This window comes from Erythrolamprus reginae, unplaced genomic scaffold, assembly GCF_031021105.1.
Source record: "Erythrolamprus reginae isolate rEryReg1 unplaced genomic scaffold, rEryReg1.hap1 H_19, whole genome shotgun sequence".
NCBI classification, from domain to species: Eukaryota; Metazoa; Chordata; class Lepidosauria; order Squamata; family Dipsadidae; genus Erythrolamprus; species Erythrolamprus reginae.
The window spans coordinates 566433-584335 of record NW_027248472.1 but is presented as its reverse complement, the minus strand read 5'-3'; the positions used below and the strand labels follow the sequence as shown (position 1 = coordinate 584335).

The following is a 17903-nucleotide window of genomic DNA, read 5'->3' as shown; positions in this document are numbered from 1 at the left end:
ACTCCCCGTTGGGATAACCCCACAGGAGCAGGACAGAGCCACAGACCATACTCACAGGGTCAGTTCTCGCACCAGACCTTCAGGAGTGACCAGGGGTCGTTCCAGGACAGACCCAGGGGATACCAGAACTCGAGGCGGCCCTTTGGGGGAACAACCAGAGAGGTTTTCGCCGTTCTAAGTGACTCTGCCAAACAACTGCCAATCGGGGGGAAGCTTCAACACTTCAGCGCTTCCTGGCACACTTCGTCTTCCGACCTATGGGTCCTGGCTATGGTGTCGGGAGGACTTCGCCTGGAGTTTGTGGGACAACCCCCCAATCAGTTCATACACTGCCCGAGAGCTCGGGAACCACAAAAGAAACTGCAACTACAAAGAGAAATCAGACATTTGCTGGAAATACAAGCCATAGAACCGGTACCACCCCAGGAAGAGGGCAAGGGGTTTTATTCAAGGATCTTCATTGTCCCCAAGTCCTCAGGAGGTTGCAGGTTGATCCTCAACCTGAAACAACTAAACATCTTCATAAAGTACCGGAGATTTCACATGCATTCTCTACAAACTATCTGGCCTCAATCAGATCACAGGACCTGTTAACGTCCATCGATCTGAAAGAGGCATACCTGCATGTTCCTATACACCCATCGCACCGGAAATATCTCCGTTTCTGTTCAAAGGGAACACACTACCAATACAAGGCCATGCCATTCGGCCTTTCGTCAGCTCCACGGACCTTTACCAAACTCCTGGAGGTTCTGACAGCCCATCTGCGCTCTCAATACATCAGACTGATGGCATACCTGGACGACATCATTATACTGTCCAGGTCACCAATGCAGGAGGGGCGCGACTTAAATCAAACCATACAGACATTAGAAAACCATGGCTTCACCATCAACATGGAGAAGAGTCAACTGATTCCCAGAACCAGACTTTTACACCTAGGAGCGATCATCGACACCTCATCAAGCTCGGTCTCTCTCTCCCCGGAGAGAATAACAAATATTCAACGTTTAGTGGCCACCCTCAATCAAAACAGGCAAGTGCCAATGACCCTATTGTCAAAGGTGTTGGGGACACTGGTCTCGGCTATAGGAATCGTGCCCTGGGCCAGGCACCACATCCGAGATCTACAGTGGCTTTTACTACCGGCACAAAGAGCCAAGGTGAGCCACTCACACCAACGGATCCGCATACTGCGAAACGTCAGAGAGTCCTTGAAGTGGTGGACATCTCCCGCGGTACTCAGGGGTTCCTCCTTTCAGATACAAGACAAGATGATTCTAACTATAGACGCCAGCCTCTATGGTTGGGGAGCCCACATCGGCCCCCACATGGCGCAGGGCACATGGTCTGCAGAGGAATTAACACCAATAAACATAAACTTCCTCGAACTCAGAGCGGTTTTTCTAGCTCTTCAGTCTTTCCACTCTATTGTCCAGAACAAACACATACTAGTGCTTACAGACAATGTGGCGACCAGAGCTCACTTGAACCACCAAGGGGGCACGAGGTCGCGTCGCCTCATGGAGGAGACGGCAAATCTATTCGATTGGGCCGAACTTCACCTAGCGTCCTTATCCGCGGAGCACATTGCCGGGACCAACAACACCCAGGCAGATTGGCTCAGCAGGACTACACTAGATCTATCAGAGTGGAGGCTGGACCCACCGCTATTTCAACAGATATCGCACAAATTTGGGACTCCATCTGTAGACCTGTTCGCCACCCACCGGAATGCGCAGACCCAAAGGTTCTATTCCCGTTTTCCGGAACCGGGGACAGAGGGGGTCAACGCCTTGTTGTCAGCTTGGCCGACAGGACTGCTGTACGCATTTCCCCCAGTAAACCTGATATCAAGAGTCATAGAGAAAATTCTCCAAGAAAAGGCAGAGGTTCTGATGGTGGCACCACACTGGTCACGCCGGCCGTGGTTCGCCGATCTGATGGCCCTGTCAATAACCCCTCCATGGAGGATGCCAGACCACATCATTTCCCTCAGCCAGGGGAACCTACAACACCCGGATCCCCAGTGGCTACAACTAACCGTCTGGCACTTGAAAGGCACAGGCTAAAGCATCAAGATCTGCCAGAGAAGGTCATCGATACAATTCAGGCTGCTCGACGTCCCTCAACTTCCAGGATATACCAGGCTACATGGGCTGCCTTTTGCACATTTTGTAGCAAGGAGGGCAAGAACCCCAGGGAGGCATCGGTGATTACACTGCTGGAGTTCCTGCAGGCAGGAATAGACCGGGGACTGGCTCCTAACATGTTAAGGAGACAGGTGGCAGCACTTTCCACCATGATTCAGATACCGGAGTCTTGTTCACTAGCCCATCATTCATGGGTAAGAGACTTTATACGTGGAGCCTCAAATTCACATACACCACCTGTACGGAGATTCCCCTCATGGGATCTCTCGATAGTACTTAAGGCCTTAACAAAACCACCCTTTGAGCCTTTGAGATCAATTCCACTTAGGCTCCTTTCCTTGAAAACAGCCTTCTTAGTAGCGGTTACTTCTGCACGCAGGGTATCAGAGATTTCAGCACTCTCTGTGAGACCAGATTTATGTATCTTTTACCCAGATAGAGTGGTACTCCGCTTAGATCCGACGTTCATTCCCAAGGTGAACACCTTGTTCCACAGGAAACAGGAACTTATATTGCCTGACTTCTGCACGCATGGAGACCATCCATCAGAGTTAAGATGGCATAAAGTTGATGTAAGACGTGCTCTAAAGATTTATATCAGGAGGACTGAAACATTCAGGAAGTCTGAGACTTTGTTTATTTCATTTTCTCAACACAGAATGGGACTGGGACTATCTTCTAAATCGATAAGTCGTTGGCTAAAAGACTGCATTCTGGAAGCCTACAGAGCGGGAGGACACGACCCCCTGACGGGCCTAACAGCTCATTCGACCAGAAGTGCGGCCACATCGGCGGCCTGGACGACACAGGCCTCGATAGAAGATATTTGCAGAGCTGCCACTTGGGCAGCACCTACGACATTTATTAAGCACTACAAGTTGGACTCATTTGCGTCCGCTGAGGCAGCGTTTGGTAGACGTGTGTGCATCTCCAACGTCCCAGTCAAGACCTTCTCCCTCCCATGGGCAGTAAATCTTTGGTATATACCATGTTGGACTCTCTTTCCAGATGCAGTGGAGAAGACCCGTTGTACCTACCTGAACGGTCTTCTCGATGCACTGGAAGGAGAGTCCAAACCCACCCGACTAGTTGAAGTTCAGAGACGTCGGAGATGGGGAGTTTGAAGTTTAGTTATGATAATAAAAGTTGGTTATCCTCTTACATTGTTTTTTCGTTTTTAAAACTGGGGCTCATGGGAGCAGTAAGGGGGCGGTAGCTATTATTATGCTAATTATAACTCAGTCTCTACCAATAGGATTGGTACATTACCCATGTTGGACTCTCCTTCCAGTGTATCGAGAAGACCGTTCAGGTCGGTACAACGGGTCTTCTAAACTTATGTTATTAAATATATACCAAAAAAATTATGTAGGAGGATATTTATTGTTTGTTTGTTTGTTTATTTATTTATTTATTTATTTATTTATTTATTTATTGGATTTATATGCTGCCCCTCTCTGAGGACTCGGGCAGTTTCCAACGTATAAAAAGACATTGTACATTGAAATCCAATTAATTAAAGTTAAGAGTTCAGTCTAAAACCAGAAAACCAATTAAAATGCACACATATCCATTCAGTCAACAAATCCATCATACATTCATCAGCCAGGAGGCAGTGTCTAATGACCCCAAGCCTGGTGGCATAGATAAGTCTTTAGATTCTTAAGAAAGGCAAGGAGAGTGGGGGAAGTACAAATTTCTAGGGGAAGCTGATTCCAGAGAGCCAGAGAGAAGGCTCTTCCCCTAGGTTCCGCCAAGTGACATTGTTTAGTTGATGGGACCTGGAGAATGATGTTCCAAGATCAGCTGTGGATCAAGGGGGACGCCCAAGTTGTGGGCCCTTTCTGAGAGGGTCAAAAGTCCCCCCCCTCCCAGGGTAATGGACAGACAGATGGAAGTATCCTTGGAAGGCAAAACCCACAGCCACTCCACCTTGTCGGGGTTGAGTTTGAGTCTGTTATTGATTGATTGATTGATTGGATTTGTAAGCTGCCCTCTCCAAGGAATCTGGGCGGCTCACAATATAACAAAACAATATATAATATACATATCTAAAAAATCGAATTAGTATAGCTAAAAACTTTTAAAAACTCTAATAACATTTAAAATCATTCATTTCCATTCACCCAGCAAGACATACTACACTTGTTGGTCAGGGGGCTAGGGTCTAATGGCCCCAAGCCTGGTGGCACAAAATAGGTCTTTAAACTTTTTCAGAAGGTGAGGAGGATGGGGGCAGTACAATCTCTGGAGGGAGCTGATTCCAGAGGGCCGGGGGCCGGGCCCTCCCAGAGGAGGCTCTTTCCCTAGGTCCCGCCAAATGACATTGTCTAGTTGATGGGACTGGAGAAGGCTGACTCTGGGACCTAACTGGTCACTGGGACTCATGTGGCATCCATCCAGACCCTTACAGCCTCCAGACACTGGCACATTACTTCCACTGCTTCACTGAGTGGACATGGGGTGGAGATGTATAGCTGAGTATCATTAGTATACTAATGGTAGTTGATACCGTGCCCTCGGATGATCGTACCCAGCGATTTCATGTAGATATTAAACAGCAGAGGGGAGGGGACTGACTCCTGAGAAACCCCATAAGGGAGGGACTTCAGAGTCGACTTCTGACCCCCTACTAACACTGACTGCAACCGACGAGAAAGGTGGAAGGAGAATAACCATAAATGGAGCCTCCCACTCCCAACCCCTCTAGCTGGCACAGTAGGATACTATAGTTGAAGGTATTGAAAGCTGCTAAAAGGTCAAGCAGCACCAGGACAGAGGATAAACCCCTATCCCAGGCCCACCAGAGATCATCCATCAGCATAACTAAAGCAGTTTCCATGCTGTAGCTGGGCCTGAATCCTGATTGTTGAGGGCCTAGATAATCAGCTTCATCCAATTGATAATTGGATTCATCCAATTGATATAACAATCCATATTGTTAATGAGAAAGCATCCTATTCACTCTTTAATTGTTTTTCCTTCATTTTATGTTTAGATCACTAAAATTGACCAAACAAACTATGAAGAACCAACAAAAATGCACAGATTTCAGCTCTCTTCTCTTAATCCTCAGGAACGAATTAATTATTACCAGCTAATTGAAGAACTAGGTAGGTAATTCAAAGAATTTTTGGAGTGTTGTATCCTGATTTGCTGCATTCCTCATAGAGACATGTTGAATCATGTTTCTTTTGAACTGCTTTATTGAATAATTCTTAAATTCCTAAATTTGCTTTTTTCTACAGAAGGAATGCTGATTTAAAATAACAATAAATATATATATATATATTCCTTAGGGGGAATGGTGTTGGAGAAGCAATGCTTTGATTTGAGTTGCACACATACAATTGTGGGACAGCCTCTTCGCAATGAGAAATTTTTGGCATCAATGGCAGCAGGAAAATGGGTCCTTCATCGTTCTTATTTGGAAGCATGCAGAGCAGCACACAGATTTGTAAAGGTATTCAATGTTATTAAGGCCATTTAAAATTTATTAATAATATAATATTTATTTATTTAATTTATATGCTGCCCCTCTCCAAGGACTCGAGGCGGTTTACAACATATAAAAACAATACTGTACAAAATAGCCTAAATCCAATTAAATTTAAAACTAGCTAATTTAAAACCCAAGTTCCTTAAAAATCAACCATTCCATTTCAAACAAACAAACATACATTTTATTCATTGGCCAGGGGGCTAGAATCGAATGGCCCCAAGCCTGACAGCATAAATGAGTTTTCAAACTCTTACAGAAGGTGAGGAGGGTGGGGACGGTGTGAATCTCAGCTGGCCAAGGCCAAAGGAGAAGGCTCTTCCCCTAGGCCCTACCAAGTGACATTATTTAGTTGACGGGACCTGGAGAACGCCGACTCTGTGAGACCTGACTAGTTGCTGGGGCTCATGCAGCAGCAGGCGGTCCCGTAAGTAATCTGGTCCGATGCCATGTAGAGCTTTATAGGTCATAACCAACACTTTGAATTGGATCCGGAAACCAATCGGCAACTAGTGCAGCCCGCGGAGTGCTGGAGAGACATGGGCATACCTAGGAAGATGTGGCAGGGGAAGGTTCCGGTTGGTGGTGGAGGAAGAGAAGAGCATCCATGGCCGGCAACAACTTTTTTTGCTGTTTAATTGAGGCTCCTAATAGTGCTAGTGATCCACTAAACTATCAGAACTTCAGAATTGAGCCCCCTTGTGAATGTTTTTGTTAATATTGAGTACTGAAAACCCACCACAACTTGAGGAGGAAATGAATGACCGAGTGAGGCCGACATTGAGGCTGGTGAGAGGCTGACGCCAATGCTGAAACAAGCGAGCAAGCCAAGCAGGGAGGCCAACACTGAGGCTGGTGAGAGTGGCTGACACTGTTGAAATGAGCAAGCTGAGCGGAGAGGCTGACACTGAGACCAGTGAGAGGCCAATGGCAAAACAAACGAGCGAGCTGAGCAAGCAGGGAGGCTGATGCTGAGGCTGGTGAGAGAGGCCAACACCAAAACGAATGAGCGAGTGAGCTGAAGCGAGCGTGCTGAGCAGGGAGGCTGGTGCTGAAGCCAGTGAGAGTGAGCCAAGCGGGGAGGCCAATATTGTGGCCATTGAGAGAGGCCGACATAGAAACAAACGAGCCAAGTGGGGGGGCGACGCTGAGGCTGGTGCAAGAGGCTGATGCTAATGCCGAAACGAGCAAGCAGGGAGGCCGACACTGAGGCCAGTGAGAGAGGCCAATGCTGACATTGAAAAGAACAAGTGAGCGAGCATGCCAAGCAGGGAGGCTGACACTGAGGCCGGTAATAGCGAGTTGGGCGGGAAGGCCGATGCTGTGGCCGGTGAGAGAGGCTGACACTGAAATGAGTGAGCTGAGTGAGCCGAGCAAGCTGAGCAGGGAGCCAATGCTGAGGCCGGTGAGAGCGTGTTGAATGGGGAGACCAACGCTGAAGCTGGTGAGAGAGAGTGAGGTGAGCAACTGAGCAAACAAATGAGCAAGTAAGGAGGCCGACACCGAAAAAAGTGAGAAAAACAAGCAAGCGAGCCGAAGGTGCAGCAGTTCCCCAGCTAAAAAACTGCCGGAGGGTGAGAGTATCTGACATTGGGAAGCTGCGAATGCCGGAATTCCAAGGACAGACTAACATGAGACTGTTGGCTGGTGGGAGTAGCCAACATGGAGGAGGGGGGTATAGAAATAACTTCTCCTGTATCTGTTTTGCACTGAGAGCCTTCTGGGCTCTTCTTATCATGTTAGCCATCCCCTAGCAAAATTCTAATTTTAGGAGGTGGTTGTGGTCTTTGGGCCAGAGAAACTGTGTCCTTGATAACTTTATTCTTCCCTATTATACTTTTCCTTTTAAACTCTTAAGAGGAGGAGGAAATAAGACTTCAAGAGAAAGAAAACATCTATGGACATATACAAAATTTTAGACATTCCTTGAAGGACTGAGGTTTCTGGTTTTTATTAACATATTCTATATTTTTATTATATTTTAAATATTTTTAGTGGCATTGCGAAATATTAATATTTTTTATAGCACCATTTTAATACCTGAGAGCTGTGTTCTTAAATTTATCTATGCTTTGATACTATGTTTTTAAGGAAGGGTATAATTATTTGTAATTAATTAATTTATGGTAGGCTTTTAACTTAATTAATTTTACATTTTAAGGATGGATGATTGTGTATGATTGATTTAAGAATACAGTAATACCTCATCTTACGAACTTAATTGGTTCCAGAACGAGGTTCGTAAGGTGAAAAGTTCGTAAGATGAAACAATGTTTCCCATAGGAATCAATGGAAAAGCCAATAATGCGTGCAAGCCCATTAGGAAAATCCAAAACATTAAGGCTTTTAAAAAAAAAGCGGCGGGCAGACGAAACTGAGGCGAACGGAATGGGGGGAGGGACAGCGAGAGGTGGCAGTCCCAAGCAAGGCAAAAAGAGCCTCTCTTGAGCTCCATGGGTCTTTCCCTCCTGTTTTTGCCCACCCCGTTCTGCTCATTTTCCTCACACCTTTCTCCTCTCTTGAGCTCCATGAGCCACTCCCGTTTTTGCCCACCCCGTCCTGCTCATTTTCCCCACACCTTTCTCCTCTCTTGAGCTCCATGGGTCTCTCCCATTTTTGCCCACCCCGTTCTGCTCATTTTCCCCACACCTTTCTCCTCTCTTGAGCTCCATGGGTCCCTCCCGTTTTTGCCCACCCCGTCCTGCTCATTTTCCCCACACCTTTCTCCTCTCTTGAGCTCCATGAGTCTTTGCCTCCCGTTTTTGCCCACCCCATTATGCTCATTTCTCCCACACCTTTCTCCTCTCTTGAGCTCCATGAGTCTTTTCCCCATGCAGTTTGGAAGGGGGGAGTTTGTCGCTGGGATTCAAAGCAGCGCTGGCAAAAATGAAGGGAATCGAGGAGTCTCAGGGAAATCCCGGCAGCTGCTCGGGTTCGTAAGGTGAAAATAGTTCTGAATAAGATGCAAAAAAATCTTAAACACTGGGTTCGTATCATGAAAAGTTTGTATGAAGAGGGGTTCGTAAGACGAGGTATCACTGTATAATGAATGAATTGAATGGAAAGGTGGTGGGGGGCCGGAATATTCCGGTTTTGCTGGGGAGAGGCAGATATAGCGGGAGACATGGCATAGGCCACTCTGGGAACTAGAACTCGCTGCTTGAAAGCGATTCCTTGTTTCAGCCCCATTGTCTCAGCCCGGGGGACTGGAGACTAGCAAAATCCTGGGCTCAGACAGCTGCTACCTAATGCCAGGTCGGTTGTAAATAAAGTTCTCCTCATCCAGGATTTATTCCTGGAGAAAAAGGCCAAACTGGCATGTGTGACTGAGACCTGGCTGGGCCCAGAGGGAGGGATTCCTCTTGGAAATGTACCCAGCCGGGTTTCAGGTGTGGCACCAGCCACGACCCCAGGGGAGTGGGGGGAAGAGTGACTATTATAGGAAAGAAGACCACTAGCCTCCGCTGCTCCGGAGATAGCGGGTTGCGAGTCCCTCTTTGTGAGGTTGGACCTAGTGGACAGGTGAGCTTGTTACTCATGTACCTGCCTCCTAGCTGCGTGTTAACAGCCCTGCCTGCGCTACTCGGCCAATTCTCAGGGTTGGCACAGGAGTTCATGGCCACTATGGCAACCATGGACCTGACACAAGTAGTTGAGGGCCCGATTCATGCTCCCGATATGGTATTCCTCTCAGCAGCTGAGCAAAGAACTGAAATTAAGGGGCTTAGATACCTTGCCATTGTCATGGTCAGATCATTTTCTGCTACGGCTGGATTTTAAGGCTCCAATCCTCCCCCGCAGGAAGGCAGAACTGATTAGGAGGTTCCACCCCAGACGCCTGATGGACCCAGAGGGCTTTCAAGGATGCTTGGGGTTTTACCGAATTTGCGCGTGCATAGTTTGGCAGTCCTTTGCTGCAGGCTGGAACACAGCAGTGGCAGAGGCTCTAGACTGAATTGCACCTTTCAACCTCTCTGTGGCAGTAGACCCTGGAGATCTCCTTGGTTCACCGAGGACCTCCAGGAGATGAAATGCCAGAAGAGATGCCTAGAGAAGCGCTGGAGAAGTAAAGCTGAATCTGATCAAACACTTGTAAAAGCTCATATGGAGATTTAAAAAGTAGTGATCCGGGCAACAAGATGCCTGTATGATGTTGCCCGGATCGCATCTGCCGAATCCTGCCCAGCCACCCTGTTGACGGTGACTCGCTCCTTAATCGGGGGAGTTGACAAACCCTTCCAGCATAGTGCTGAGAACTTTAACAAGTTACTCGCAGATAAAATCGCTCAGATCCAGACAGACCTTGACTCTAATTTAGTCAGTTGAGATGACAGGGGCCCGTCCTAGTCCACCTGTATGGGAGGAGTTTGACCTGGTAACTCCTGATGAAGTGGACAAGGCCATTGGAGCTGTGAGTTCCGCCACTTTTTTACTTGACTCATGTCCCGCCTGGCTGGTTTTGGCCAGCAGGGAGGTGGCACAGAGCTGAGTCCAGGAGATTACCAATGCTTCATTGAGGGAGGGGTCCTTCCCAGCTCCCTAAAAGGAAGCACTTGTGCGCGCCCTCCTCAAGGAGCCTTCGCTGGACCGAGCTGTAGATAACAACTACCATCCTGTCTCCTATCTTCCCTTTATGGGGAAGGTTATTGAGAAGGTGGTGTCGCTCAAGCCCTTGGCAATAAGGATTCAGGCCCAGCTACAGTATGGAAACTACTTTGGTTGCGCTGATGGATGTTCTCTACCATCAATATGCTGATGATACTCAGCTTTACGTCTCCATCCCATGTCCAATCAGTGAAGCAGTGGAAGTGATGTGCCAGTGTCTGGAGGCTGTTAGGGTCTGGATGGGTGCTAACAGGCTTAAACTCAATCCTGACAAGATGGAGTGGCTGTGGGTTCTTCCTCCCAAGGACACCTCCATCTGTCCATCCATCACCCTGGGGGAACTTCTGACTCCCTCAGAGTATGTCTGCAACTTGGGTGTCCTCCTAGATCCACAGCTGACACTGGACCATCATTTGTCAGCTGTGGTGAGGGGAGCGTTTGCCCAGCTCTGTGTCACCTCCCTCCTGGCCAAAACCAGCCAGGAGGGACACAGATCCAATAAACAGGTGGTGGTGTTCACAGCTCCCATGGCCTTGTCCACTTCATCAGGTGTTACCAGGTCAAACTCCTCCTACATGACAGGACTAAGATGAGTCCCTGTCACTTCGACTGACTTGTTGTCAGCCGACACCCAGTTACAGTTGGAATCAAGGTCTGTCCAGATATGGGTGGTTCTATCTGCAAAAAACTTGTTAAAATCCTCAGCACTACCCTGCAAAGGTTTGTCAACCTGCACACACATACACACCCGCCCCGATTAAGGCGGGAGTGAGTCACCCTAATCCATTGGTGGTGAATCTTTTTTTCTTTTGATGCCGAAAGAGTGTGTGTTTGCGCGCTATTGCCCATGTGCGAGTGCCCACACCCATAATTCAATGCCTGTGGAGGGTGAAAACAGCTCCCCCCCTTCCGGAACGCCATCTGGAGCCCGGAAACAGCCTGCTTCCCAACTTTTGCTAGGCCCAGCAGGCTTGTGTTTCACCATCCCCAGGCTCCAAAGGCTTCCCTGGAACCAGGTGAGAGTAAAATCACCCCCCCTCCCCCAGAGGCTCTCTGGAAGCCAAAAACACCCTCCCAGAGCCTCTTTGCAAGCGAAAAATCAGCTGGCCAGCACATACATGCACGTTGGAGTTAAGCCAGGACAATGGCTGGTGTGCCAGCAGATATGGCTCCGTGTGCCAACTCTGACACCCATGCCATCACTGCCCTAAACTCTTACAAGTGTTTGGTCAGATTCAGATTTACTTTTCCTCCAATGCTTCTCTAGATATCTCTTCTGGCATTTCATTTCCTGGAGTTCCTCGGTAAACCAAGGGTCTACTGCCACAGAGAGGTCGCAAAGGCGCAATCTGGTCTAGAGCTCCTGCCGCAGCCTTATTCCAGGCCGCAACAAGGGACTCCGCCGAATTGTGTACAAGCAAATCTGGTAAACTCCAAACGCACTCTGAAAGCCCTCTGGGTTCATCAGGCACGGAACCACCTAATTGTTTCCGCCTCCCTGTAGGGGAGATTTGGAGCCTTAAAATCAAGCCGTAGCAGAAAATTATCCAACCATGACAAAGGCAAGATATCTAAGCCCCTTAAATTCAGATAATTGCTTAACTGCTCTGAGAGGAATACCATGTCAGGAGTGTGTGCCCCCCCCTCATGTGTCGGACTCTGAATTACTTGAGACAGATCCATGGTTGCCATGGAGGCCGTGAACTCCTGCGCCAACCCAGAGGATTCGCCAAGCAATGGTATATTTAAGTCCCCAAGGCACTAAGTCTGGGGAATTCAACTGGCAGCCCAGATACCTCCTTGAGTAGCACGGGCATGGCTGTTGACGCGCAGCTGGGAGGCAGGTATGTGAGCAACAAGCCCACCTGAACCTCTAGGCCAACTTCACAAAAACAATCCGATATCTCAGGAGCAGAGATCCTTCTTGGCTATATTAGCCACTCCTTTCTCCCCTTCCCTGGGTTCATGGCTCGTGCCACACCTGAACCCCAGTTGGATTTACACTGTAGAACAGTGATGGTGAACCTTTTAGAGACTACATGCCCAAACTACAACCCAAAGCCCACTTATTTATTGCAAAGTGCCAACACTGCAATTTAACCTGAACAGTGAAGTTTTAGTTTAGAAAAAACAATTCATACATTAACATATTTTGTCTTAAAAGAAAGACACAATAACAGCTTTTAATAATAAAAACTATTTTTAATACTTACAAACAATAATTTTATTTAATTATGTTTTTATTCCATCTCCCTCAAAGAGGGGATCTTGCTGATGGCAGCTCTGTTCGCAGATATTTTGAGGCAATATTAATAGAGGATTTGAACCCCAAAATCGAACATAGCCATCCCATTCATCTGTCTAGCAAGAGTACGGATCCCTTCATCTATTCTTAGCCACCAAATATACCTGGTTGTAATGCTTCATCTAAGATAAAAGTAATTGTCAACTGTCAAAGTCTGTTGCATAACACAATCAACAAATATTTTCAGATCCTTTTACATATGGGCTAATAGTGGCAAACATCCCTATCAATTTAGCCATGATTGAGAATTTATGGATTTAGGGATGATTTACAGCAATTAAAAGTTAGTGTGTTTATTAACCCTTTTGGCAAAAAGAATCTTAACTGTAAGTGCTAGAACCATTAGAATATATCCTGGGTGTCACCCCAAATAGCATCTGAGAAATAAATCATGTTGGTCACGCCATTGCCACCCCAATACTAAATTCCTTCCAGTTCCCCACCCAGGTGAAGGTTCATTCCACATCCCCAAAACCCACAAAATCATCACGAGGACCAGTCCAAGTGCATGGATTTCACTGACTTCCTCTTTACTCCAGTTGATGCAGAACAAAAGATGACCTTGGATTCTAAGAAAGGAATTTGTTGTGGCTAGTAACTTTCCCTCTCATGCAACTACCCCTTCCAAGTTTCCCTAATACTATTCTACTGTGATAGGCCCATATTTCTAACTCCACATGATGGCTTTGGCCTGACACTGGATTTCTTTGGGGAGGGAATTTTTCTATCCTCATTTCTATCTTGTTTTATATTATATTAAACAACATTCAACAATTGTTTTAAACTCTATAAATTACACATTGATGATAACTGAAGTAATCCATCCAGCCTCTGTTTTTTCAGAGAGTAAATTATGATTCTAATATACTTTGTTGATATTCTTTCTTGGCAATGACCAAAATATTTACTTTGTACAACATACTGGGCACATAGAAGACTAGTAGGCAGGTTGTGTTAACAGCTTCATGAAACCTCTGTGAAGAAACACAACCTATCACAAATCCTATTGTGCCTTAATATGAAGTATGATCCCAATCTAGAACTTGCATCAATGAATGTGTTTAATGTCATGTTCATGCAATATACAGTATGTCACTGATTTGCTCAAAATAGCCAAATTTGTTGACTTTGCCAAGCCAAAAAAATCATTTTATGATTTAAAGGGCTATATAGATGAGGCTTGTAGTTATACGTATTTACAAATTAAATCAAGATTCAGGGGGTGACTTTATCACAGTAGCCAAGTTAGAGTTAATTCAGGACCCGGCCAGTTTAAGGCTGTCTACACACTGTTTGACAGGCCAGCGATCTCAGTGCTGACTGAGGAGAAAGGCTCCATCTTTTTCTAACAGAGCACTTCACTTTAGTCTTTCCTTACTTCTTTTCCTCTGGGATGGAAGATTCAAGAAGGGGATTGGCATCAAGCGTCTCATGGGGCAGCCTATGGGCCTGCTGTAAACATCGGTCTCCACTTCTACAGCTCCTTTTCCATCAGACTCTTCTCTCTCTCCCCCCCCCCCCCAACAACTTTCTGCCAGGCCAAGGACGCCACCCATCAGGCTGCTTCAGGCGATGCCTGATTCCATCGGGGCTGGCCCAATCATCAAACTCTGTACTGGACTGATGGCGGGCATGCCCACAGAGGTCTCTGAATGCCCCATCTGGCACACATGCCATAGAGTCACCACTACTACTCTAAAACCAAATATCCCAGTATCTATTTCATGGTAAATAAATATTTGTCTGAATCCGACCAATGTATACAATATCTATAGGCATAGATATTCCCAACATTACCTGTTGATTTTTGAAGACGGCAATATAACCCTATCTCCATTAGTGTCTTAAGAAGGTAGGAAATCATAGGATGCAAAGTAATTGATAAATAGTATGTCCTTTCAGTTATTTTTTAATCTTTCTTGGTACACACATAGCCATTTTTCAACAAATATATCCTAATTAAAAATATTTCTCCTGTCTACTTGTCTATGGATATTCTCAGTCATCCAGGTCATAATTGTCCCAAAGGTGTTTGTTCTTTTTTGGGGTTATTTTTTTATTTTTTTTCTCTCAGCATATATTCAAACAATACAGTATAGCATCTATTTTCCATAAATAAAATGCTGTTAGTAACTCATATCAATCATCAAAAAAATTGCAAATGTTTTTTTCTAATTTTGTCATCCAGTTACATACATTGTCTTTTAATTAAATTCCCTCTTTAATGTTCCTTCAAAAGTATAACACCAACAATATTTCTGACTAATTAAACATTATGCCATAGTGCCTCCTCCCTCTTTACTCATTTTTCTGTAAGCTTAAAAAACGGTATATAGCCAAACAAATATTAACAAATTAAAAACAAATAGACACAAACAAATTTCAGACTTTTTCCTTCTCCCTCTAAATAGTACACTTTTACTAATCCCAAATTTTAAAGTTATTTCAACCCATATAACATTTAACCAATTAATACTTAGCCAATTCATACAAAAGAAATACTTGTCAATTCTTAATACTGTAGTCCACTTTTCTTACTTACATGTTAAATACTAAGTATTCTATAATTTCAACCAATTAAAAGATACTTCTAAATATTCAATATTGTCAATCAATTAAAAATAATTAACATCCTTAATCTCCCAAGCAATTCTGAATTTAATTCCACCTAAACATTTATCTAATTTATTACCTCCTACTACATATCACCATAAGAAAAAAAGGGGGAGAAAACAGTCAATCTTATATCAAGTTCATCCTTTTACATGATAATACGTTAAATTGATTTTACCTATACATATTTTAATATGGTCAATACTAACAACTCTATTAATATTTAACATCTATTCCTAAATTCTTATATCTAATTAAAAAAAGTAATTAAGATTAGAAAAGAAATAATAAAACACAAAAAGCCTAATCAACTCTTCTCAAACTCCAATTTCTCTCGTCTAAGCACAACTTTAAACTCAACCACTTTCTTTCTTGTCTTTTTGTATCCCACTTTAGTCCCCTTTTATTTTTTATTATTTCTCTTTCTTCTCTTTAAACCCTCAATTTTTGCAGATGTTAACTTTTGGTATATTTTTCCCAATTCGCTTTTCGCTTTATGTTCATTTTGGGTCTGGTCAACCCCATGCCTTTGCTCACATCTTTTCCCTTTTTCCCTTGTGCTAGTTACAATGTACTAATAATAAAATATGTGATCAACAGCTGGATCATTGCCCAAACAATTCTTAACGCTTTTTGCAATATCATTTGTTAAGGTTACACAATCAGCCAATTTAATAGCACATTCTCTAATCTGTCCATTTTCCATTTTAGCAGTGTCTTGTTCTCCATGTCCTCCTAGTTGTTTTGCAGCATCCTAGTATCCACTTTTCTTTTTTAAATCCTCCACTTCCTGTATTTCTCTAGTAATCCTGGTGCAGTCTCTGATTGATTCTTTACATTCTTTTTTTTATATTTCTTGATTTTTACAAAATAGAGAAAACATCTCGATGATCTTTTAGATTATGATCTGTTTCCATTACAATTCATGTTTTCAGTTCAATATGCAATATGTTCAATTCATAGAGGAAAGAATATATATGTGTGTGTGTGTATATGTATTTGTAACAGTTAAGACAGAAAAAAGTAAGAATAAATGAGTGTCAATCTAACTGGTAAAAAAGTATGTTTATGAATAATTATTTCGTCTGTTACTATTGTGTGTAAATCTATATCCTAACACATTGTGTCACTGTATCATGTTTCTATTGGATCCATTCATACCACTTGTTCCATATCTTATTAGGTTATTTATCTTTTGTTCCCATAATTTCATTAGTCATTTCGTCCATCTCTGTACATTTGTATATTTTGTCAATGATGTTATTTTCTGATGGGATCTTTTCCTTTTTCAAAATTTGGGCATATGTTATTCTGGCTGCAGTTGGTATATGTGTCACTATATGGAGAGTAGGTCCCAATTCCTAATAACAACTTCTGGAGTAAACTCAATCTCTTCTTGTGTGATTTCTAATAGCCACCTACATGTAGTACAGTAGAACCTCAACATACGAGCTGCTCTATATACGAGCATTTCGAGATGCGAGCTAGGAGGGGAGAGATATTTTTGTTCTACTTACGAGCCCACATTCGGGGTACGAGTGTTTCTTCCGCCGCCGCCAGGCTCCGCCCAGCTGTCATTTTGTAGAGAAGCAGGAAGCGGAGGAAGAGCTGGATGCTGGCGGCGGCGGAGGAAGGCAAATGCGGCTTGGAAGCTGGGAGGGGGGGCGGAATATGGGAGGAGAGAGGCAGCCTCCACGCTTTCCTTTCGGAGGAAGAGCTAAGTGGCCAAAGACGTTCCGCCCCCCTCCCAGCTTCCAAGCCGCATTCGCCTTCCTCCGCCGCCGCCAGCCGGAGCGAGCTGTTGGGCTGCGCGTGGCGGGAGAAGCCCGGACAATGCCGGAGCGCTGGGCAGCACTACCACCGCCGCCGCGGGGAGAGGCGGGCATGTGGGCTGGCGGCATTGGGCTTGGTGGAAAGTCCGGGGGCAGCTCCAGCGACTCCCCTCCCATGGCTGCTGTTGAGGTGGCAGCGGCGTCCGGCTCCGGCACGCGGCTCTCTCTCCATTCTTCTCTTTCCCCCTCTCGGGCTCCGAATGCGGCGGGCGGCGGGAAGAGGAAACGAGGCAGTCCCGGATCGCTTGCTTCCCCGTCCAGAAAGCCGGCTGCCTGGGAAGCAAGCGATCCGGGACTGCCTCGTTTCCTCTTCCCGCCGCCCGTCGCATTCGGAGCCCGAGAGGGGGAAAGAGAAGAATGGAGAGAGAGCCGCGCGCCGGACGCCGCTGCCGCTTCAACAGCAGCCACGGGAGGGGAATCGCAATCACACCGACACACGCGCGCGACTCCCCTCCCGTGGCTGTTGTTGAGGCGGCAGCGGCGTCTGGCTCTGGAGCGCGGCTCTCTCTCCATTCTTCTCTTTCCCCCTTTCGGGCTCCGAATGCGACGGGCGGCAGGAAGAGGAAACGAGGCAGTCCCGGATCACTTGCTTCCCCGTCCAGAAAGCCGGCTGCCTGGGAAGCAAGCGATCCGGGACTGCCTCGTTTCCTCTTCCCGCCGCCCGCCGCATTCGGAGCCCGAGAGGGGGAAAGAGAAGAATGGAGAGAGAGCCGCGTGCCAGAGCTGGACGCCGCTGCCGCTTCAACAGCAGCCACGGGAGGGGAATCGCAATCACACCGACACACGCGCGTGACTCCCCTCCCATGGCTGTTGTTGAGGCGGCAACGGCGTCTGGCTCCGGCACGCGGCTCTGGCTCCATTCTTCTCTTTCCCCCTCTCGGGCTCCGAACGCTCCT

The 17903-nt window shown here is 45.9% G+C and overlaps 1 protein-coding gene across 2 annotated transcripts in view; it reads left to right on the top strand.

The window, feature by feature from the left end:
* LOC139155443 (DNA topoisomerase 2-binding protein 1-like) overlaps window positions 1–17903 on the top strand; it is a 131490-nt gene that overhangs the window by 41276 nt on the left and 72311 nt on the right. For both annotated transcript variants that reach the window (XM_070730576.1, XM_070730575.1), the window contains exons 7-8: window positions 5152–5266; window positions 5453–5616. In XM_070730576.1, coding sequence (XP_070586677.1) covers window positions 5152–5266; window positions 5453–5616 — 279 coding nt within the window. The remainder of the gene's footprint in view (window positions 1–5151; window positions 5267–5452; window positions 5617–17903) is intronic.